This window comes from Xyrauchen texanus, chromosome 5 (genome assembly GCF_025860055.1).
Source record: "Xyrauchen texanus isolate HMW12.3.18 chromosome 5, RBS_HiC_50CHRs, whole genome shotgun sequence".
Taxonomy (NCBI): Eukaryota; Metazoa; Chordata; class Actinopteri; order Cypriniformes; family Catostomidae; genus Xyrauchen; species Xyrauchen texanus.
In genome coordinates, this window is record NC_068280.1 from 32,631,018 (window position 1) to 32,656,723 (window position 25,706).

At 37.9% G+C, this 25,706-nt stretch overlaps 1 protein-coding gene across 1 annotated transcript in view; it reads left to right on the plus strand.

Annotated features, from left to right (window-relative positions):
• The first annotated feature begins 8,352 nt into the window (after positions 1-8,352).
• The window catches only part of LOC127644253 (neuronal acetylcholine receptor subunit alpha-7-like), a 179,953-nt gene continuing 162,599 nt past the window's right edge, over positions 8,353-25,706 (plus strand). The window contains exon 1 of the mRNA XM_052127341.1: positions 8,353-8,440. Within this exon, the coding sequence (XP_051983301.1) occupies positions 8,368-8,440 (73 nt within the window). The 5' untranslated portion in view covers positions 8,353-8,367. The remainder of the gene's footprint in view (positions 8,441-25,706) is intronic.

Sequence of the window (25,706 nt, forward strand, 5' to 3'; positions counted from 1 at the left end):
TTGAGTGATTTGATTGTTTCAGTTCCTTTAGTGATATGGGGGTGTCCAAATTATTTAATTTACCTTTTATTAGTTGATGTTAGGGTTAGGGTTAGGTTATATTTTTTGGGAGTAGAATTTAGTATAAAATTTCTTTTTGTATAAAGATTTACAAAATCTTCTGCCCATGTGTTTGGGTCACAGATTGGAATTTGTTCTTCTTTTTTGGAAATTGTTCCACAATTCACAGAATAAATTTTGATCAATTGCTGCCTCAATCTTGTTGAGCTTTTTTGTTAACCTTTTAATAGTTTGTTGATAGGTGGCACATGTTTGTTGGTTTGAGGGGTCTCTGTATTTTTTATTTGATAACAATCGTAGTTCTGTTCTTGACATTTGACATTCTTTGTCAAACCAGTACATTTTAACTATTTTCTTTTTATTCCTGTTTTTTTTTTTCAATGATTTGTTGGCAGTTGTGAAAAATATTTTATTTAATTGTTTTGTTGCCATATTGATGCTTTTCTCATGTTCTCCAAATGTTTTGAAGAGAAACGCATCTATCGTGTTCTCAAATTGAGTGCTGTGGGTCAAGCTTCATACTGGGCTGGACTGTCTATTCTCCAGAATAATCTGGTTGTGAGGGGATACAGTTTAGGCTTCTGATCTGAAGATGGTAGAAGACTGTCTGACTTGTTCAGACTAATGACAATGTGACAGGGGTCTGAGAAAGGTAGCTGTGGAATCACTGTGAAGTAATTTATCTTGTTTTGGTCTAGTGGGCATAGTCCACTGTGCTGCTGCCTAGAGAGGAGCAGTAGGTGAATTGGCCCAAAGAATCACCCTTTGTTCTGCTATTCACTATATAGAAACCCATACTTTTACAGAGCTGCAAAATTTGCTTTTCATTTTTGTTTATCATGTTGTCATATCTCAGACGTGGTTTAGTAGGATGTTTGTTTTGATGTAGAATTGTATTATTAATAATAAACTTATCCACAAATGAATCACCAAATTATTATATAATTGTGATCAATTTAATTTAGTGGGAAATGGGGGAGTCAGGAGACATATTAATTTACTCTTTAGCATCACACAAAAAAAACTTTAACATTAAAGAGCCAACTTGAACACACAGGGTAAACATATACTTTTCTGTGGTAAACATGCAGACACCACGCTTCTCTGCCACTCTCTCTCCTCTGCCGCTCTGGCGAGCCTTATCAGGTCTCCCTCCACCATCACTATAGTGAGAGACAGGTTTTAGAACAATTACAGCCCAGGTGATGAGCCTTACCACTTTCCCTCTTCCGCAGACAGACACATGACTACCCCCCCATGCCACAATAATAATATAAGTTCAGTTCTTTCCCAGTTCTTGCATTCAGAACCCCTATTATTATGAAGGAGAATAGAGACAGAAACTGAATGATCTCAGATTGTAATGTAGATAAGATCTCCTCACTATAATATGGTGACTCATATGGGGGATATAGGTGGCACACATGTGTAGGATTATCCAAGAACAAAGCCATCAAATGAACACAACATCACATTCCACAGATCAAAGAGATCCCCCACCGAGCCATTAGAGATTATTAAAACTCATCCATGGTGCCTAAACTGCTATTAAGACCATCTCTGCAAAGAGGCCCGTAGGTGCAGGGGTCACAACCAATAAAAGACAGATAACACACTCCCTGGAATTCCCAAGAAAGACTCAGAACACACTCTGTTCCTGCGATATAAACCAATTTGCTACACTTAGACTCATCAGATCATGAGACATGGTGATTAGTATCCTGCAAACAGCAGCTAAAAGGGGATTCATGAACCCAGTACTTGTGATTTAACCCTATAAAATATACACCATACCTATCCTTGCTAGATAATTCTGAAAATGACTCTATGACCTGTGATCACTTGTATAACTGACAAATTAATGATTATAGCAATGTACCTTTTAAAACACGTGTAGTGATTGGTAATCACTTCTAACCAACAAATCGATGATTATAATCTTTAATCTTGTATGCTAACTTCAAGGTTCAACTGGATATTATACCCTGACAATCTGGTTTCTAATAGCGTGTAATGTATTATCCATGTTGTTAAACTAATGAATTAACCAGTATGATTTGTAACCAGAGATTAAGATGTTTTGTTACTTACACGTATAATATTCATGAAAGAATGTCATATTTAGTATGTAAATGCTTGCTTGTTTACGTAGAGAATGACATGTCTCTTGTACCGTTTTCAAGATATAAAAGTTAATGATTTATCATGCACTATTTTTGAGCGGGAGTTTGTTAGAGTCCTCCACAAAGGATCATAACTCAACTTTTGAATAGGACAGCCCAGTCGACCATGTGACTCCAGAAAGACACTTCTGATTGGCTTAGGACACCTTTGGGGTGTGGCCAATTTCAATTAAAAACGTTCCTACCCAAGGAAGAACTCCTTTTCTCTCTCTTCATCTCTCTTCTCTTGATATTCCTCTTCTGCTGAACTTCACTCTTGCAATGCTCTATTTGGAAGCATCTCTTGCTGCTTCCAGATCCTTCATGCCATGTAGAGTCCAAGGAAAACTCGGGAAACCAAAAGTCCAGAGGAAGCCTCTCACTCTCTGCTCTATGGTTCACACACCCAATGGGAGTCATGAGTCCTCTTTGCAGAAGGTCTCGCTTCATCCAGACAATAGCTATCCACGATCATAGCAGAGTCATCGACATCGACGGAATGAACTTTCGACAAAGAGCCAAAGAACCAAATAACACAAAGTATGCAATGCAAGGAAACGCAATGACACACAAGTACATCTACAAGACTTTTGCTCAAAGTGCAGTTGTATTAGTTAAATACTTTTGGTAATCTGATTGCAAATCGATTTAGACTCAAAGAAGGATAAATGGTTCTTAAGGTATTGCCAACAGACTCAGAAAGACCACAGAGACATTTTTTAAATCAAAGGAAAGTGTGACAATTGCAATATCTCTACAACATCCAATAAGATCTATCTCTGTAAACTGATGCTTTTATGTACAGAAACATTCATAAGTCATACAGTATGTGTTCTGCTAAATGTGATATCTACATTGCTATAGGCTATACCAGTGGTTCTCAACTGGTTTTGCTTAGGGACCCATATTTTACATTGGAAATCAAGTGGCGACTCACCATTGTTAAAACATAACCTGTTTTTAATGTATCCTGGGTCGCATTTCCTTTTATCTTGCATTGTATCGTTCATGGTTCAATTACATTAATTTTGTTGTTCACAAAAGCTACAGGAAGTTTTCTTCTCCCACTTTTAAAAAATAAAGAGCATATTTATTTAAATGAGCCTATTATTATGCAATTATTATTTAAAAAACATTCAAACAGAACATACATATTACACAGGAGGAAAGACTCCTCATTACCATGGTTAGGTCAATGTTGCTAGTCTATAATAATATATCCATCCATCCATCCATCCATCGTCAACCGCTTATCCTGTGTACAGGGTCGCGGGGGGCTGGAGCCTATCCCAGCTAACATTGGGCGAAAGGCGGGGGACACCCTGGACAGGTCGCCAGTCCATCACAGGGATAATAATATATATTAATAATAAATTATAGTGTTTTTGAACTACCACTGCCAATGTTTATATAAAAAAATATGTGAAATAAATTCTACCTATAGATTTATTTCATATGAAGCTATAACATTTTGTAAAAACATATCAGTAACTTGTACTCATGTCAAATCATAGAACAATTTTGTAAATATGATGTTTAATGAAAAAAGAAATGTAGTGCATAGCACAGTGTTGCTTTTTCCTCCTCAGTGATGTTTGGCATGTCCGGGCTGCCTACTGATTGAGAGGTTTGACTTGAGTTTCTCCGTAACGCTTTAAACTTGAAAAGTGTCACTATAATTTAAATTGATCTCATACATTTTGAGGTCTGTGCACCGCAATATTGAGAGAAGTAGAGTTGTTGCGCCAGTGCCAGAGAGCAGAGCAGATCATAAGTGTGAGCTGGTTCCAATACACTCACACGAAATCTATAAATCGCACCTTGAAAATATTGCAGAGCAGATGAAAAGTTTGGTCTAATATTATCTGCGAGATTATCATTACATTTTTCTCAGCAGTCCTAAATAAGCTATCACTTGGGCAGCGACCGAAAAATCTTCAAGGGAGATCCATGGCATTTTTCTTTCCCTGCTGTCCGAGACCCAGTCCGAATAGACCTGCGACCCACTTTTGGGTCACGACCCACCAGTTGAGAAACACTGGGCTATACTGTATGTGTCACGTCACATCATTCTTATGTTTTCCCCATGGACTCTTATTTTGAAGTTTTATATATTCCACTTATGTCTGTCTTCCTGTTCTTTACACTAATTGTGTCCCAGGTGTGTACATATCCTCTTGTTCCTTGTTCCAGGGTCGATTCTTTTTTGTATGTAGAGCTTTGTAAGCAAGCATACTGCTGTGGAGTTTAAGTTTACCTCATTGAGTATCTTCTTCTGTGTATTTATCGTTAAAAGAGTTGCATCTGGATCATCTCTCTCACCTCATCACTACACAAACCCTGACAGAAGAACCAACCACACAAAATGGATCCAGCTGAACTAATTGAGAGACTTTCCCAAGGGTCCACTTCTACGGAGGAATACTGCCTCAAATTTTGGAATCTGGCCGCTCAATTGAACTGGAATGAGAGATCCCTCAGTGCTATGATCTGGTTTGGGCTCAGTGGCCGTGTGAGGAAGCTGGTCCCTTTGGATTGTGATCGTTTGTCTCTTCAAGATTTTATCTCTGAAATCATTCGGGTTAACCTTCTGCTCTCAGCTTCGTTGGTTCCAGAAACCCCCTCGACTGACTCCCTTACGCTTCCCACTCGACGACGAATTTTTATTTCGAATTTTTTTATCTTCCTCTTATGTCTGTTAAATCTTTTTATCATTATAAGAGCTTAGCAAAATATTATTTTGCTATGATGAAACTGCCATTTGGTTTTCATGTATTAAAAGTTAGCCAGTGCGTGCTAAGTCGAGCTGACAGGGCATGAGGCTTATCTTTTTTCCAAACTGTTCTTCTCTTATGCTGAGAGACAGTTGTGCAAAGCTTATTGATGCCGTGAGAATGAGGGTAGTTAAGAGGTCATATACATGTGTCTGCCACCGACAGGATTTTAAGGACTGTCAGATTCAATACCTTGTTCTCTCATTCATAGTCCTGTCTGAGAACAAACTTCTGTCAGGGCACAATCATGTGATGAATCTGTTTGCAATTCATGTGGCTGTGAAGTGCAATACACTGTAAAACCATATGCGCTCCAAGAGCCAATTAAATATTGTCAGCCTGTAACATCAAACAGCTTAATTTGAATAGGTTTTAATGATAATTGTTGTGTAAGAGTACAATGTACTACAGTATGTAATAAGCAGGTTCTTGATTATTGATCACATAGACCTAGACTTGATTAGATACAGAAAGAGTTGTCTTATTTTGTGAATACACTGCACCCACTTAAATTAGTTTCTAAATAAGTCTATTATATGGTACCTGATTATCCATAAACAACATTGTGCTCCAGACTAAACAATAACTTCTATGACACTTATTAACATACGGTATTTTATATCATATTTAAGTTGATAAAGGGATATTTCACCCAGATATTATGATTCTCTCATCATTTATTCACCCCGATGATGTATCTGACTCGTATGACTTTCTTTCTTCTGTGGAACAAAAAAAATAAATTTTTATGGACAATGTAAATCAATGGGGTCCAAAACTTTTCAAAAAGGACATAAAAGTAGCATAAATGTAATTCATATGACTCATGTCTTGTGATACAATAACTTTGGTAAAAATTTACTAAAATGTTAGTCTTTATTCACTAAACATCTGACACATTGCAGGATTCAAGACGGTGATTCTTTGACGCTGCACGTGGTTGCCAGGTACTCAAACCCGGTATCATTATACATCAATAAGACATTGTATTTTTATTTCTAGTGTTTAACATCAACCTTTTGGCAATCGTTGTTCATTTTAAAAGTATCACAAACCAACACAACCCTATCATTTTAATTTGCCTCTGCAATTTTCAAAATAGCCCAACTGGGTGTGAAAACCGCAAATCTGGCCACACTGTGTCTGGTTTGTGTACAGCATTCTGCGTACGAGTCAAGCGTGAAGTGTGAGATTCAGCTTCTCTCATGAACATGCCAAGGAGCCGGTGAATAAGGACTTACAGTTTGGGCTGTTTCTCACCCTTCGGAAGACATGGATTAATCCACTCAGTTTGTATGAATAACATTTATGCTGCCTTTATGTCCTTGTTGGAGCTTGAACGTTTTGGACCCCGCTGACTTACACTGTATGGACAAAACACACGATACATCCTTCTAAATATCTTTATGTTCCGCAGAATAAAGTCAAATGGTGAATATTATATATGCTGCTTAACATATTAATGTATATTCAATGTAATGTATTTACAAAAGTATGGGAGTGCGGGACACAAACTAACTAGCTAGTTGTAACACACATGGTTTAAACGTTTCCATACAAACTGGTAGGACAAAACTTAATTTGTTTACTTGTTGCCATATCAAAAGTTTGCTATTTTCATATGAATTTGTACGATTTCATCACGTGCAAATGCCAAGATGTGTAATGCAGAATAAGCATGAATTCCACACCAGAGGTGTCAAGGACTTGCTAGCTTATTAATATTATGTCCTTAACCAAACTGCTTATCAAAACCGAAACGATCAATAGAGTGTGTAAACATGACAGGAAGCTGTTGTGTGTGACAGAAGCAAGTCATTTTCATATATTAGATGGAATCGACATCTAGCAACGTCATTGTCTGAAGTGAAAGACATACTAATTAATAAGATTGCAGTCATACGATATCATGTACTAAATTAGCCAAATTTAGAAAAGTCTTAATTTAGAGAGTGTGTTGCAACTCCCCTTTATGTGCACACGTTTGTGTGTGTGTGTTGTGTCGTCAATCCATGCATTATTTTGGCCAGTGCTGAGGCTTTGTTGTGTATTCATTGTTCAAGTGTCAACAAAATTGCTTTATTAAATATGACAAATTTTATAAATGGCTTTTATAGACATATTTTAGTTTATCTTCTATTTATTTTAATTAGATCAGATACAGTTGTTAGAGGGGGATTTTAAGGTTTCATATGGTCATGTTACTTATGTGCCCCTCAGCTGTTACAACGTGCCCAACCTATGGGGCACATTGTAACATTTCCAGGTAAATGGCGGAAAAAGCGTATGCTGTATTCATGACACAAGACCAGACATGCATAAAATGAATGTTAAAAAAGAAAAACAAAATACTTTGAACCCCAAGTGCAGTTACACAAACTAAAACCAAAAAAGTGTTTGTTTGGGTCCTGCTCTCCACTATCAGAACTTTTGCTTTGAACGTTCAACTGTGTTCTCAGATTCCCTCAGTGACAAATTACCCCAATTTACAAAAAGTAAACATGTGTTAAATGTATTAAACTGTAGTCTACATTTTTTCTGAGTAGGAAATATTCAATAGTATTTTAACAGCCAAAGCTGCATGTTGTGTCTATACAGAAACTTACTTTATAAAAATTACCTCACCCTAAGAAATATTCACTGGAGCTAATCGCGAATAATGAAAGGCTACTTGACTAGGAACAGTCCCCTTGAAGTAACATGGTTTAAGCGCTTTTCTCAAGGGTACAATGATGACAGGAATAACGAATCGCATACGGAGTTGAAAACAGCGACCTTCATCTTTAACCACTAAAATAAATGTAGGCTACGATGAGCGTGTAATAGGCTACGTCAGATTTAGTGCTTCAAAACACTTGGTGCGCTGTTTTTTTATACAAAATAAAATTTTAACAGACACAAAAATTAACACATAATACAAGAAATATAAATAAATATCCTCAAGCATCCAATTATTTGAGTGTTTAACTTTACAAGCACCGATGTCGTGCTTGCAGCATATTATCAACACCAAGTGATAATGAGTTAAATGATTCCGGCATATCTCCCGTGTCCAGATTTCTTTACGCTTACGAGCGCACGCCATTCCCTTAAATTGTTTATGTATAGTGCATAGTTATTAGATTCTTGACTGAGCTTGATTAAACCATAGAAAATAACGCTAATGGGTCATAGTTGATAAAGATAACATGCCGATTATGGACGGAATGCTCATGCATATTTGTGAAATTAAAAGCAAACGCGAAAGAGAGAGAGCGAGAGAGAGAGAGAGAGAGAGAGAGAGCGCGCGTTTACCTAAGGACACTGCTCGGATGCTGACAGATCAAAGTTTAGTAGGTTTGTTCCTGTAAGGACCTATTTCCATCATAGGAATGATGCATAATCAAAGATATTTGGGGATTCTGCAGTTTGGAATTTTTGTATGGATGTCATTTTGTATTAAAGGTGGGTGCAAAGTATGTTTTTCTTCTTTATTTAGCTAAAATTACCACGCACATAAAATTACTTAGCCTACATTTGTTTAGCCTACATTAACCCTGAGCGACTACATTGTACAATTAGTTGCTTTAGATAATTTTTTTCCTGTCAGTATATGTAGGGTTACATCATATTTCAAACATTAACATTTTGTCAATGATATTTACTATTCCTACTGCAAGTGTCTGGTTAATTGCTTGGCTTGCTTGTGCTACTTAAGTTATGACTAATAATTAGTTAGACTTATTAAATAAGAGCGAATAATAATCATTTCACGGCATATACATGCGAGAATTGATGTGTGTGTGTATAGCTTTCAAGTGTTTCTGGATGCGACTTGCCTTGCAGCACCACGAGCGCTTAAAACCCCAGTAACATCTGGCACGCTCGCACTAACACTAGCATGCACTAACAAAAATAACATACATCTTTAAATCTGCTCGTTAATACGCCAGTGTGAGACGTGAGTAAGCATGGCAAGGGCAACATAAAATAAAATCTTTGTAATCTATCGATATCAGGAGTAAACTCATTGCAGTAGTGTACAGTAAGTGCGCATGCGTGCGCGCATCAAGCGGTTGACTTAATTTGGGTATATTTAAACAACGTCTGGCACCATATAAGTATGCATTATACCTCTTAGAACAATCTGTGCTATTCATAAGACATGAAAGCAGTCTCTTGGTGTTTTTTTTTTTTTTCTTTTTTTTTCAATTTCCTTTACTGTCAGCCAGAACTCTTAAATCAATTTTGTTCTGGAAATATTTGTGGCTTTTACATCTAACCATTTAAGGTGAGGGTTCCCCAGAACTGCTTCCAGAGGTCATCCTCATCTTTCGCCAGTTCTTCTGATTATAATAGTCTAAGTGTTTCAGCAAAATGACTGTGATCTTATGGCTTTGGTCAGATCTGTGTCAGCTAATATATTAAGGCTGAGTTTGCAGGTTTCTTTAAAAGGTAGTATAGTTTTCCACAAAAGGAGCATTTGATTCTGGGATCACTCTTGTCCTTCCTCCTATTTAAAAAAGTATCCATGGACATGACTGTTCTTTGTTTTTATACAATATTTTCTGCTAAAACAGACTGTATACTAATATTGGCAAAAATCTATAATTCTGACAATATTCACATCACACCCCTAGCTATTGTGGAATGTTAGATTTTAATCCATGACCTTAAAAACCCATTGACCAGCAGTTTACATAATTTGGCTTAGAGATGGTCAGGATGCCGATTAGAGAGAGAGAGAGCACAGGATTTTGCTGGCTGTCATATTAGTAACAAAGAGGAAATATTAATTCACGTATAAATGTGGAGAGTCCTCAATAAACCAGTCTAGAGCCCTCAAAGTGTGGTCAAGATATTATCAAATGTCTGTACTGTATGCAACCTAGTCTCATAAAATAAGCATGCCCTATTCTACATTTCGCCGCAGTTTCCTGGTGAAATTAACACTAGAGGTGCTACAAGTGTTTGGGGTCACGCGATACAAATAATGAATGCCACATAATCTGTAGTGCTGTCAGTCGATTAAATTTTTTATTTATTTGCTATTAATTGCATAATTGTTTGTAGTTAATTTTGAATGTGCTGAAATTTGACACTATATATACTTCTTTTCATATCAAAATGCATTTATTTCCATCTTAGGAAAGAAAAGAAAACAAAATAATATATAATGCTTTAACATTTTCCAAACAAAGCCTTCCACAGTATAAGGATAGAAATGCACTAAAATATCACCAATTCAAGTAACATTAATCGTTTCCCAAAGACTAAGTGGGAGTTTGACTAATTGAAAGAACTAGTACACACATAGATAGTTTGCATTTTCTTTGCAATGTGCATTAACTCTTTTAAACTCAAATCCTCCAAAATCTGCCAATGTGGCTATCTGGTTTGTTACAGCAATCGTAAAGCCTCATGCACAGGCTGGTGATGCACTCGCAGCTATTTTTAACCTTCATGCGGTGCACAATTTTTGAGCTCTACTCATGAAAAGCATCTCAGATGTAGATACTCAATCATTCGGTTCACCTATAATATGCATTTAGAATGGCACTGGAGGTGCTTTTTTTCAGAATTTGAATAATAAGCTAATTAAACTAATGTGAACTTGCCTACAAACAGACACATACAGGAATTCCTGGAGAGTTTAGAATGTCAGAATAATAGCCTGAGGGTTTAAAAGTTAAAGTTGCACGATTTAGATAAGTTACTATACAGTATATTACCTTCATAAAATATTATTATTTTTATAATTTGTTTACAAATTATCTTGGACTTGCGAGTTTTCAACCGGGCTTTGCTCAAACTCCTGTTCAAAATGCTCAAGCAAAAACACATCTTAACTTGCGTCCGGCATCTAGATTGGTTCGCAGCGGTAGACCTGAAGGACGCGTACTTCCACGTCTCAATTCTGCCTCGACATCGACCCATTTCTACTGTTTGCGTTCGATGGCCAGGCGTACCAGTACAAAATCCTCCCCTTCGGCATGTCTCTGTCCCCTCGCGTCTTCACGGAAGTCGCAGAGGCAGCTCTTGCCCCGTTCCGAGAAGCCAGCATCCGCATACTCAATTACCTCGACGACTGGCTCATACTGGCCCACTCCCGAGAGTTACTATGCGCTCACAGAGACCAGGTGCTCAGGCACCTCAGCCGCCTGGGGCTTCAGGTCAACCGCGACACTTGCCTGGAGTTCGGTCCGTCCGACCTGGGACCTCCCTGACAGACATATGGAGAGCAGCGGGTTGGGCAACACCCAATACCTTTGCGAGATTTTACGGTCTCAGCGTTAAGTCAGTATCATCCCGTGTTTTCTCAGGTCCGAGCCAGTAGAACTCAGTAACACGCTGATGGGCTGGCTGGGTGAATCGCTTGCATATAGCGCCCTTTCCCTCGATTGAGGTAAAATTGTGCGCTTTTTCTCCCAGGAGATCCTACTCCTCGGATCACTGGATGATTCCTCCCTAGCCCTTGTGGGAGCGCAGTTCAGCGGAGGAACTCGCCGACCCAATAAACTGCAGGTACTTAATCTACCCTGTACTGGAATAGGTGCTCCACAGGTTAAGGACTCCTACGTGGACTCCCCCTGTGTGTATTATCCACGGTACGGTCCCCTTACAAAAGTGGATCTGCATTTTCCTTAGGCAGTCCCCAGCTGCCCTCCGGTTGCCGTGTTGTAGCAACTCCCCCTCCTTGAGGCTGGATCTACCACCGCACCACTTTCCACATGTCACTTAAAAACCCATGTGACATATTCAGCACTCTTACCTCCCCTTCAGGGCAGTTGTGGCCTCCTCAGGGTCTTTTCCCCCTGAAAGAATAGGAAACTGGGTAAGACCCCCTTCCCTTGATGCATGTAAGGGCCCCGGCCGTTTATTGCTCTATGCAAGAAACATAGAGAGAAAAGAGGCCCAGCCAGGCTCGGCCCGTTCCCATGTTGGCAAGCGTCGCCATGTTCCCCTGTCTAGGGTAACCTGAAGGATTCCGACGACTTTTTGGGGGCATTGGGAAGGGTACGTGCAGTCTGACACAGCTGGTCACCTGTGCACGTAAAATACATGCCCGCTCATGTGTCAGCAGAACACGTACACGGCTCAGAGCATGGCGTGATTTAAATTAGACCCCTAGTGTCGCTTCTCCGACACAACGTCGAGAGAGCGACAGACGGGGAACGTCTAGGTTATGGATGTAACCTCTGTTCCCTGATGGAGGGAACGAGACGTTGTGTCCTCCCGGCCACGTCGCTGAGCCGAGACACTGTTGTGGCCGGACCATTTCCGGCTCCTCAGAAAAATCCTGAATGAACTCATAGTATTTCCTGGCCTTTATACCCGTATGTCCGGGGGCGGGGTATGCAAATACTATCTGCCATTGGCCTTTTTCATAGATCAGAGGCATATTCGGCGCTCAAGAGAGACCCCTAGTGTCCATCAGAGAACGGAGGTTACATCTGTAACCTAGACGTTTTCAACATATAATTGTTTTTAATTGATTTTCCAGAAATTATACATGTTGTGATAAAAGATTTTGGTCATATCGCCCACCCATACAGGGAGCAACAACAACTATGCATTTTATTCACTTTCATACAAATCAGGAGTACAATGGCTGATTATTTCATAAACATGTATTTTTCACTCTATAACTGTTATGATATAGAAACTCTTTTACTGCAACGCATAATTTGAAAAATCATACATTTTAATGCTTTAATTACAGATCCACGTACATTTATACACTAATTCCAAAGTTATTAGCTTGTGCGGTAGCTCTCTCTTGGAAGATCGAGGCTCGAGCCCAGCCAAGCATGCAATTTGACATGTGAGCCGAAAATATCATAGAAGTGACACAAAATGATGTGGTTGCTTCAGAAAATGTACGTTTCATGTAGCATTTGCTTTAAGGACACTATCGGTTAGGTTTAGGTGTTGGTTAGGGTAAGGTTTCTTTTATTTTACCTCTAATTTACTTTAGAACACTATTGGTTAGGTTTAGGTTAAAGTTTTAGGTTTCAGAGGTATGTTTCACTCATTAAAAGATCAATTTATCATTCACCTTAAAAACCTTGTCAGATCATTTGCTTTTGGCATCCCTTGCTGTACATTTCACAGGGAAACTGCAGCGAAACGTGTAATGAAACAAAATTGCATTTTGCAAAAATGTTGCCAGGGTCGTGTTATTTTCACATTTGACTGTATTTGTATGAATCATGTGGTTCTGTTCTTAAATGCAACTTTCAGTAGTAATTAAATGAGTAAGAGTTTTCTCTCCAAATGCTATTTGCTTAGATGGTTGCTGGGATTGCACGTTAAAGTCTACTTTTGCCATGACACATAAAATCGCATCTTTATCAAGGCAAGCTGTAGACAAATCAGGCACTAGCCACATCATTATCTTAGTTTACTAGTTTAAATTCATAGCTAGTCTAAGTCACTAGTTAAATAAGCTCTGGACTTTCCAGGTCCAGGTACACATTATCAGTCAGGTCACTAGCTATTTAAGCCGTTACTGTTATACCATTCAGCCAAGCAAGCCTAGGCACACCAAGCTAGTATACACTCTGTGCACATGGCTCTTCAGTGCAGCAGCAGTACACATGGCTCTTCAGTGCAGCAGCAGTACACAAGTCTTGGCAGTAGATCTGCTTGGTTGGGGGTTGTTTTTTTGTGTTATGCTTTTGTGCAGCTTCCCTACGGTTTGATGAGAAACAAACAGAAATCGAATGTATTATTAAGTGAAACTCTTGACCAACTGTTGATCTTCTGTGTGCGTTCATGAGACAGACTGCACGCAAGTTTTAGAGCTCATTAGGCAGCCTCTATCGAGATGGGCTGTTCAAGCAGAAAATGTTTATGTTTTCTATGTTAATCAGAGTTTTGTGCTTTGTACCAAGTAGGTGGGAAGAGCATCGGGACATTCTGTTGATCACTTGGTTTCTATATTTGGCATAGCACCGGGTAAACCAATCGGCTACTGGTCCAAAATCATTCGCATAAGATTATAGCCTACTGAAGCCAGCATCTCAATTCTTTAAACTGTTAAAACTACTTGATTTTGGCCAAGAATAGTATACCTAACAACTCTTTTTGTGGAGGTCTGACACACACACACACACACACACACGCATAGAAAAGAGGTGAAAGACATTCCCGCTCCCTCAGCCGTTCTCTCCAGTTCTTCTACTTCACTTTCGGTAAGTGAAACCTAAAAAGAACTGCAGTCTCCTGTACTCTCTGTCTGACTGTAGCATCTAGGTGTATATGTGTAGCTACCTTCAGCATTCTTCATCACTCTGTTTGATTGAAGACTCAATAAAGCAAATAAGGCAATGTATCTGTTTTTCAACTACAAACTCTTCAGACATGTTTGTAAGTTTTGTTCTCTGGTTTGTGTGCAGCTATGTTGTGTTTTCTGTTGTTAATATTGCTGGTGGTGCTGTTGAAAAAACAAAATGTGTTTTCACTTTCAATGGGTTTCACCCATTTGGCGAAAGGCTGCAGCGCACTTCTCTAGTGCAAGGAGCTCTAAAGCTTGCATACTGTCTGTCTCATTAATATGCACAGGAGATCAATGGTCGCTCAAGAGTTTCACATAATAATACATTAGATTTTGGTTTGTTTGAGTCGCATCCAATAATGTATTAGACTTCTGAATTATACTGTTGTGTCCTTTTGAAGCTTGAAGAGGTGGTCACCATAAATTGACTTTGTATGACATAGCTGATCACAAATTTTTTTCAAAATTTCTCCCTTTTTGTTAAGAAAAAGAAAGAAAGTCTTATGGGGTTATAACAACACAGGGGTGAGTAAACAATCACTGCATTTCCATTTTTGGGTTAACTATCCCTTTCTTATGTTTTTTCTTTTTCTTTTTTGCACTTTATCAATATGGAGTAACACAGATTATGTGATGTATGCAGTCATTATGTCAGAGACCCTCCCCTTGAAATCCAAAAGTTATAACAGTAGATGCATTTAACTTCCAGATTATATTGGTGATGTGTCTTGCCTGACCACAAGATGGATCTTATTATCAGAAAAAAATTATATTTAAAAAAAGCAGGAAAGATATTAGTGTTCCTTTAAACCGAAGGAACTAATGATGTAAAGTTAAAACGAGGGAAAGTTTGTTTTGTTCTTGGCTGTGCATGTCATCTGCAGCACACACATTTGATATAATTTCAGATTTTTGTGATGCATATTTCAGCATGGACTGTTGTTGGATCCTTTCACAATGTTAAATGGCAGCAAATCTGGAAGCAGTATGCGCACCGGTTCAAAGCACTCGGTGCAAAGAGGAGTTTTTTTGAGTGAAGCAGCCAAAAACAGACCGTTTATTTCTAAGGGCCAGAGAGAGCTGAAAAATTATCATATCAAACTAAAATATGACTTTTACTAATATTATACATGGACCTCAGGACAAAAAATCCATACTCAAAACAATGTTTAACCAAACTCAGGTAATAGAAAGCATGAAAACAAGGGATTAGTCACCTTCCAGGAAATGTGTCTCCTAACTCCTGTTCTCTCTCCTCTGCCCCCTGTTCCCCACTACTGCCATTACCGAATGAATCAATTGGCAAAGAGTGCTTTGTTTAGCCTTTCCCCCCATCCTTATCTTGTTTTTCATCAGGATTAGAGTGATGTGATACCTTTCCAGCATTTAAAGCCAGACAATCTTTGCTAATCTGGACAATATCACAATCCTACAGAGAGTGAGCTGACCCATTTATTCCACAGGGATTTGCTTTTCTTTCGGTTTTCCTCCCTCTCTATTTTCCACACACTTGCACTGACGTGCGGTCTGGGTAGGCAAACTAGGCACTGCCTACCCTGCCAAAATTCAAAAATAAAATGTTTATTAAATAATAAACTTGTATTTGGATTTTTACTTTTTATTCTTGTGATTTATACATGCAATATGTGTGTTATACCAATTGTTTAGACGTTATGATGACAAATGTAGCAGTTACGCATAATCAACTAAAAACAAATGGTAGAATAAGCAGTGCTTTATTCCATTCATTGCAGACGACAAGCGGAAAACCCATGTTGCGCATGCGCACTGCGATCCTGTATTCTTTAACATGTACGGCAAAAAGCACAAATCTGCTGTGCCTTTTGACGTAAATATGTTATGCCCGTAATCATCTCCATTACGTATCAGACATGGACCAATTAAAATCGAGATATTCCTGGACATTTGCGTAGCTAACGTCATTACACCACAGCTAGTGTACATGCCTAATCCCCGCAAAATCCAAATAGGAGTTAATTGCAAGAGGGAGGTCTACGCCAGCCTTAGATGGGGCCCAAAAATTATCCGATCATTTCAAACTGATTGGTATGTAAGAAAAGATTGGCTATGTGGCTGTGCTAACAATCAGCGGCTGTACTGCTATCCCTGCCTGCTTCTTTCAACCAGTCAGACTGTTTGGACTTCAGCGGGATATTGTGATTTGAACAACCTGCCCGCAGCTTTAACCAAGCATGAAAAGTCGTCAGCTCACATCCAGTGTCAAATTACACTGAAAACCTTTGGAAAATCTCGGATCGACCTTGCACTTGACAAGCAAAGGAAGCTGAATATAACCTACCACAATGAAAAGGTAAAGGAAAACCGAGAGGTTTTGAAGGATCTGATAAATGCATAACGTTCACTGTTTACGCACTTGTGTGTGTGTGTGTGTGTGTGCGTGCGTGCGTGCGTGAGAGAGAGAGAGAGAGAGAGAGAGTGTGAGTACACGATATACATCCTGATTTTTACATTTCTTGATATGCCGCGCTTGTGCGTAACGTTCACTGTTATTACGTATTATTAGCTTAAACAATAAATCAGGTAATCTGGCTTTCATAACTCAGTGCCTAGCCTCTTTAAGACATCACCGCACGTCACTGCACACTTGAATTGAAATACTTGGTGTGCCATTAGAACTAATGATTTGCTGTTTGAGTTAAAGAATATCTTGTTCCTGATCAAGTTTCCATATAAAATGAATTGCTCTTTATCCTCAGTGGAGAAGGAGAGTAATAAAATGGGTCATTTTTCACATCACAAGTTTGTCAAAAGATTAAAGCAATTTTTTTTATTATTTTCTTTTACCGATCTGAGCTTTGAGCTTTAACTTGTGCTGCCATAATCATACTTAGATTGACATAAATCCCCATAAAAGCCCTTTACTGTGAGTGAACAAACACACACATACACATACATACATGCAAATAACATCCGCCTCTGATCCTTTCAGAAGATCTTTGCAGAGAAATAAATAGCTTTTTTCCATCTGTCAGTTTTTTCAATCTCTAACTTGACCAATGCATCTCTCTTTCTTTCCCTCTACACTGCAAATAATTCTTCTCTTAATCAGTATTTTTTGTCTTGTTTTCCAGTAAAAATATGTATACATCCTTAAAACAAGATTAATTTACTAGAGAAGCAACTTTGTCTAAGATAACAAAACTTGTTTCTAGAGAATATATCAATTAAACCGAATTTAATTTATTTTTCTTACCTTACTGCCAAATATAGTATTTTTTTAAAGTTCACCAAAAAAATTTTAATTCTACCATTATTATTTAAACTGGTATGGCTTTCTTTCTTCCACCAAAGGAGACATTTTGAAGAATGTTCCATTCTGCTGTTATTGCTGTTACAATGTATAGATACTGGAGGATTCAAGCTCAAAAAGGGCGCAGAACCACCATAAAACTATCATTAAAGTGGCCTATTAGACTCATGTTCTATAATCCAATTTTTCTAAAGGCATAGGATTGCTTTGTTTGATGAACAGATTGAAATGTAATCTCACAAAATTAAACCTATGGGTAAAAAAATATTTACAACATTGAAAATTAAACTGACCCTTTTCTGACTAGGTACGGGTTCCTTGCCAATCACTAAGCTAACACGGGTGATTATTAGGCTACTTGGACATACGTCACTATTCAATGGCCACTACCCACTATCATGCACCTCCATATTGAAGGTTTGTGTTGTTAATGTTAAGCTAACCGGCTAGTACAAATACTCAGTTAATGCTAGTTTTCCTTGTGTGTTTAGCGTGATTCATATCAAGCATCAGTGGTTGGCTGATTGCCTTGCATCTATGTATGTTGCTGTCTTTGTAAGCATGAGTTTTGATTAGGATTTGTGTCACGTGTGATGATATATGTTGTTTTTTGTTCTTCTATGCCATTGGCATCTGTGTTTGCGACTGCATTCATGGTGGCAGCTTCACTGCTATCATTATGTAAAATCAGGAGTTTTATAAAGTGATTATTTAGAATATGCCAGTTTATGTTGGTGCCATTTTCTGCCTCTATTTGTTTATGTAATTTGCATTCCAGCATGCACCTGCCTGCACTGAGGCTGCAAGATTCAACATCAGGCACTTCTGTTTTGTTTTATGTTTTTCGTTTTGTTCTGTTTGTTTTGCACTAGTTCTTTGTTAAACCCTGTGACTGGCTCTAAATCCCTATTTTGGGATTTATTGAGAGAGGTGTGACCAATTTCTATTTGTGTATACCTGGAGCCAGTGAGAACATTTTGGGTGTGGGAACAGTGTTGTTTTGTTTTGAAATTATTATTTTTGTAATTTGTTGTGCAAAATGGATTTTGGCAGGGTGATTTGCCATTAGTCTTCCCCTGCATTTTGCACATTCATATTTTATACTGTTTTCAGATCCCATGTTTTCAATGCTGGTCAGAGTGTGGTTTCTTGTATTGCATTGTTTTTTTATTATATGATTGTAAAGCAGTTCAATGGAAAGGAGGAGGCGAGACAAAAGGGGATCGTGACAGCGAGAACCGGCTTGTCAATATAAACAATATTTTAATGATAAACTTAAACAAAAGACAAACACACACAAGACGGACATGTCCGTAAACGATCTTTCTCTCCCGCACCATCCTCCGCAGTCAGCCTTTATCCCTCTCGGAGGCTTAATTAGCCTGATAAGGGACCGGGTGTGTAGAATCACGACCCGGCCCTGCCCTCTGCCCTGCCACAATGATGTATTTGGTTTTATTTATTTATTTTTCCTGTGTTTGTTTGTCAGGAGCTGAGGGTCCAGTAGGGAGCTAGTGGTGGCAGCTTGAGCTGTCACGGAGTGCTGTATATATACAACTGAGTGCACCTCGCTGCCCCTTAGCCAAATACAGTTCAGATATATTTTGTAAATACAAGTCTAAATATCTTATGCAAAGTCAATTTATCTTGTTTTAAGGACATTTGGATGTTTTAAGATTAAGAAAATAATTATTTCCAGACACTTTCCCACTATTGTCTAGGTTACTGTTGTAACCTCCATTCCCTGATGGAGGGAATGAGACGTTGTGTCCCCCCGGCCACGACGCTGTACCGAGCCACTGTAATGGCCAAACCTTATTCTCTGCTCCTCAGTGCAAAACTTGAATGGACAGATGCAAGATTCCCTCCTTTTATACCCATATGTCCGGGGGAGGGACATGCAAATTCTGTCTGCCAATTTCTCATTGGCCATTTCTCAAGTTCAGAGGTAACCGAGGCCTTCAAGAAAGACCCCTAATGTCACTTAATTTGACACATGTCGAGTGAGCGACAGACGGGGAAAATCAGTTCTTTCTTTCTCTTTAAACTAACCTCTAAAATTTCTCTTCACCTTTTCACATTCTGTCTACTTCGTTTTTTACCAGTGTCACAATCACAAAGCTCCCCTTGAACACTGTGTTATTATGTTACAGGATTTGTATGAATTTCAATAAATCACCCATCGCACCATCACCATCAAGTTTAGACTCAGATTGCGGACCTCATGCTCCGCCCTGGAGTCTCACTGATGGTGTTAGAGGCTTAAGGCCCCGATATACTTCCGGAGAAATTCTTGCGATGGTTTTGTTTGCCAACATTCAGACCAGTCTGACTTTAAAATGTATAATCAAAGTAGAATTTTCATGAAGTCAGGAAAAGGTGTTCTAACCAATCGATGATGATTTAAATGAATATGTATGCTGTATAAAATGTTTAATTTGTCTTGTTTAGATTCTGAATTCATGATGATAACATGCTACACTATACGTATAATATGTGCCGATTACACACTTTTATTGTAATTTATGATGACACTGATTCAATGAACTACTGAAATGAATGGAAAACAACTTAGCTTTGCCCAGATTTTGTTCTAAATGACGGCATACCTGTTCGTTCTTTTGATTTTGTGTGAAGTATATCTGGGCCTATAGCACTGTATGCTAGCACTCAAATGAAGTGTGTGGAAAAGTTTAGTGTGTGCTTGTTTCAAGACAAGCTGATGTGACAAAACAGTTCCAGTCTGTTTAAATATGTAATATCGCTCTGCCCTACATTGTGTTTCACAGCTCCTGTTTGTACAGCTTTGGACTTCACACCTCAGCAGTTTTATTTTGCTTTGTGTTAAATGTGTACCCACTTCTTTTGGTCTGTTTCATGTTGACATTGTTTTGACGTATAAGAAGGAAATGTAATTAGTGGTCTTTTGTTTATGTTTTTCTCAAAAAGGCTAATTCTTTTAATTTAAAGTTATTAATCACTGACAGCACATACATAGTTATGAGAGTGTGCCAGCCAGTGGGAGAAAGGGTTTAAATAAGTAATACAATTAAACAAACATGACTTAAAGGCTTTTGTGTCCCATAGATCAGTGGTTCACAAATCATGGGTCAAGAGCAAACAAATGGGTTGCTGTTCTTGTCATGGACAACAGTATAAAAACAATACTAAAATAATAAAATGCATCTAACTATATAATCGTGTATATTTAGAAAGGCAAATTAATAGGCTTTTGTTGATGTCAAAGGCTTTGTGTCCAATAAAACCCTATTGTATTTTGTTAGAAATTCATCTGCCATTTGGTAGAAAATAGCAACATGCACAGTTTGCATGACATGCCCTCATCTTAAAAAAAAAAAACATGACCATCAAAGACTATATTAAATTGGGCAGAATTTCATGTGAGCTGCATGTTGAAGTGTTTTCATGAGGTAGTGTGAGCAGGAGTTATTGAATCAAATCATTTAATTATACAGGATCACATGTAAAAATGACAGTCATAGTAGTGCCAACAAAAATGTGTTTTGTGTGGTGTTTGTGAACGAAAATCAGTAGTGCGGCTCAGCTACACAGCGCCTCGTTTCCTTCTTTCAGGGAACCCAGGTTACATCAGTAACTGAGACATTCTCTTTCAAGTCGGTAACTTTGATGCTGCGCCATTAGCTCACACCTTGAGAGCCATATAGTGCTGTGTTACTGATACGGCAATGCCTACTAGCTACCAGGGTGGTGAAAACCAGGGATAATGATGGACCAGGGGCCTTCAAAGGAGGGGACCCACTGAAAGACAATATTGATATTCCATAATATTATCATGATATCATTATATATAGTAATACATGATAGAAATAAAACATTGAAAAGACTCCGTAAAAATGGGTAGGACCTCAAAATGCCCTGTATCCTCCCATGTTACTGACCCCCTCCCCACCTCCATCGAAAATGAAAGTGGTCTGGTCCTCAAGTTCAGTCAGTGCTGAGTGTGCACTGCAAACTGCGTACACATCATGTAGTACATTTCTACAGAAATTAAGCCAGAATCTGACTTTAAAAAGAGAAATAAATAAGTGGAGTGAGATGTAGCAGACAATTTATGAGTTTCTTACAAAAGTAAGGTAAGTCATATGTGTCAAATATTTGTTAGACATCCATGTAAACAGGGTACAAAATTAACACTCAAAAAGCTTCAAATGCGATAAATAAATTGTCTTTGGCTGCAAAAACAAAACGGAATAATCCACCAGTTAGCCGGTAGCATTATTAGCAACTACATGTCTTACATTGACTGTGAGAACAATAATCTGACCCTTGTTAAATAAAGTGTTGTGCACAAATCAAACTGACTTATTTGTTTTTAATATTTTAGGATAAATTATAATAGATATTATAATTTGTTTTGTAATATTTAAAATGAATTTTGGACTAGTAAATTAAGTTAAGACTTAGTAGAACTACCTGAGAGCAGTAATGATAGACTAAACAATCTGGCACGTTTCTAATTTCAAAAATCTTATGGTGTCTTATCCAACAAGAATACTCTTTATACATTATATTTATACATGTATAATTAATTTTGTATGTAGGCAGTATGTTTTTTATTTATTGCTTGATTCAAATTATATTTGTATTTGAAAATAAAAAGTTGTGAATTACTACATAATATAGCACTGTTATAATTCCAGCTAATATACACTCACTGAGCACTTTATTGGACAACTGTTCACCTAATTATTCAGAGTGCCAAATCTGTGTTTGAGGTGCACAAGGATTGTGCCTGTGGACATGTATCCCCATCGGACATGTAATACTCACCAGATGGACAACACCTCCGAAGCATTTCCGTAATTTTTTTTCCAATTTACTCTTTAAGGAGTTCAATGTAAACATTGCAAGTGCAGAAGTGTTTTGAAGATATGCTTCTTTGCTGGAGCACACAGGGAGAAGAATAGAATCTGTTCTCGCTGACCGGGTGCAGATCAAACAGCGAAGCATTGGCTTTAGGATTCCAGAACATGAAAGTTGTATATATGCTACTCTAAAAAAGGAACATTCTGATGGTGTAGCGCTGGTTTCTGGCTCACCTGCCCATGGTGACGTAAGCATATGGCAGAGTGCTAAGTGTCACCAGCCAATCAAATTAGCTGGATGGTATAGGGTTTCAAGGTCACCGCCACTGCGTCGAAGTTACAGACTTAAAAGGGATCTAATGTTTTCTATTAATGTTCGCGCAGTCGCCTCCATTTGGCATCCAATTTTTGTCTTTTTTCTATGTTAAATACTTTTTCTTATTCCAGCTTAATATGCAGAGACAACTATTAGTAAACCATTAATGGTTACATTATTGTTTCTGTTGCACTATGAAAATTGCTTAGTTTGTTTTGAGCAACCCTCTTTGACCCATAACAACATTACTCTGGACTGCCACCTCTATGCACCTCTTTTTGCAATATCTGTACTTTGTCCTATATGTAATGCAGAGCAGGGCTTCTTGTCCGGTGTGCGAACCTCTTCATTATGTCTTTCTCTGTCTCCATCATTAAATTATCGACCTCACCTCCATACCTGACCTGAACTGGATCACAACCAACAGAAACTGCTTTAGCTTTCAGGCTTAGATTGGAAAACACTTATTCCGTTACACATCAATGGCAACCTGCATAAAGCTTTATTTTAGAGGAATCACAAGAAATCTGTCTCTTGTTAAAGTGGTAGTTGTTCGCTGGTTAACAATAGCCTATGTAAGAGGACAAAAGATAAATGAATGTGTTGCCTTTAATAGAATCTGTCATCTCCCCTCAGTAGAGATCTCATTAAGAGTGTCAGTCCTCCTCATCATGGGCTGTAATCATAGTGTTAAAAAGTAACTTTTTCTGTGTTAATATGAGATTAATCTTCTTGAAAACTGTAAACACTGTTTCTTTTGCGCTGTGAAAATGGCTCTGTTTGTTTTGAGCTACACAAAAACTTAGACCACCACCTGCTTAAACTTGGTCCATCAATGTTACTCAACAAGTTGGGGACTACTCAACGAGTTGGGACTATCTATTTTTAATTTTTAAATTTTTACCAATGGCAGGCTGGGGACCTATTCAGAAAGTTTATATTTGCAATTCCATTTGGTGGTGCTAGTGGCGCAGAAATTACGTACTTCAGCTTTAAATCATCTGTTGCTTCCTGCATTGTCAGCGCTCCATGCTGTGTTTGTGTGTGTGTGTGTGTGTGTGTGTGTGTGTGAGCGTGTATTTATCACTCTGTGGGGACCAAATGTCCCCATAAGGATAGTAAAACCCGAAATTTTTGACCTTGTGGGGACATTTTGTCGGTCCCCATGAGGAAAACAGCTTATAAATCATACTAAATTATGTTTTTTGAAAATGTAAAAATGCAGAAAGTTTTCTGTGAGGGTTAGGTTTAGGGGTAGGGTTAGGTTTAGGGTATAGAATATAAAGTTTGTACAGTATAAAAACCATTATGTCTATGGAAAGTCCCCATAAAACATGGAAACACAACTGTGTGTGTGTGTGTGTGTGTGTGTGTGTGTGTGTGTGTGTGTGTGTGTGTGTGTGTGTGTGTGTGTGTGTGTGTGTGTGTGTGTGTGTGTGTGACACTATTACTGAACCAATCATTTCCAAATGGTAGTAAAAAAATATTTAAACAAAAAAAATCATGTTGTACTGTGATTTATTGCAATAACTTTGTCTTTCAAAACTATTTGCAGGAGACAGTTTGTATTTTATTTTATTAGCACTCCAGCCTAGATTTAGGCTGTTAAATGCAAATGTTAAGACTTTATTACTATTTTAAACCAAACATTTCCCTCAGATTAAGCCTGGTGCACTTGAAAATGTCATATTCATTTTTAGTGTAGACAAATTAATAATACATTTAATTTATAAACAATAGACTTTGCTAGATTTTGGTATTTTTTCTTTTCTTTTTAAGAACGCTTACTTTGTACTGCTTAGACCTAGTCACAATATCTGGACTGACTTATCTTATTTTAAAACTAAACAATTTCTGTGACAATAGTTTTTTTTTTTTTTTCTCTTATCAAGTATATTTTTTTTTTCCACACCATTGAAAGTTTTTTTTCATAATATTACTTTTTTTACCATTTGTTTTTGGACATTGATTTTTTTGCTGTGTATAAATAACATTCAAAGGACCTTTCAAATAGGAGCATTTTTAAGCCGAGCCTGTATCCTGCTGCTTGGCATTTCCTGTATTCTGCTGCTCTCACTGTTCTAAATGTATTGAAATGCATGACATTTCCTTGAAATGTGTTTCAATAAAACACCAGTGTGTGCCACAGAGGTGTGGTTATAAATTCTGCAGAATAGTGCAGTATTTTACTGGCATCAGCCTTAAGAATTGTGAGAAAGGGACCCTACACTGAGACATGAAAATACATTTTATTGTAGCCTGTAATGTGTAAGAGATTGAGAGGAAATATGATGCGCAGTACTCCCATCATTTATTCAAATATGTATTTATTGTTGGCATTACTTTGCATTAACAAAGATGCCTCATATAATTTCATTTAGAGCAAAACGTATAACAAATATTCAGACAAGATATGCACTGTATATAATGCATTGTATGTACCCATATGAAAATATTAAAAAGAACAAATGCGAAAATAAATAATAATGCTGCAATTTATGCAAAATATAAAAGCTAGAAGCTTGGTTAAAGCTTGCAAGCTCTTAATGATGTCTCTACATATATGACCTACAGTAGTCACTGATTTAATATCTTTCTCCTTAAAATTCAAGTGTTTAATTTCTGTGCAACTAGCAACACCAAATGGAATTGCAAAAGCAATGACTTTTGAACCAGCTTCCCAGACAATCCAACATCTGCCAATGGCCAGACAAAAAGATGGTTCCGCCCCAAATCCACTCCATTGGTTGAGCTAATGTTGCAGTGTCAGGCTGGTCGGGAGACTCAAACAAACAGAGCAATGTTTTGATATCATCACAGAACCACAGTGTTACACTGTTGAGGACAAATCAACACATGAATGGCTTCATTAAGGTTGTCTCTACATATTAAGCTGGGATAGGAGGAAGTATTTTGATTTAAAAACATTCACATTCAAACAAATGTTTTTACTTTGAACATCAAAGTTATATACCTTAACTAAAATCTCATATACA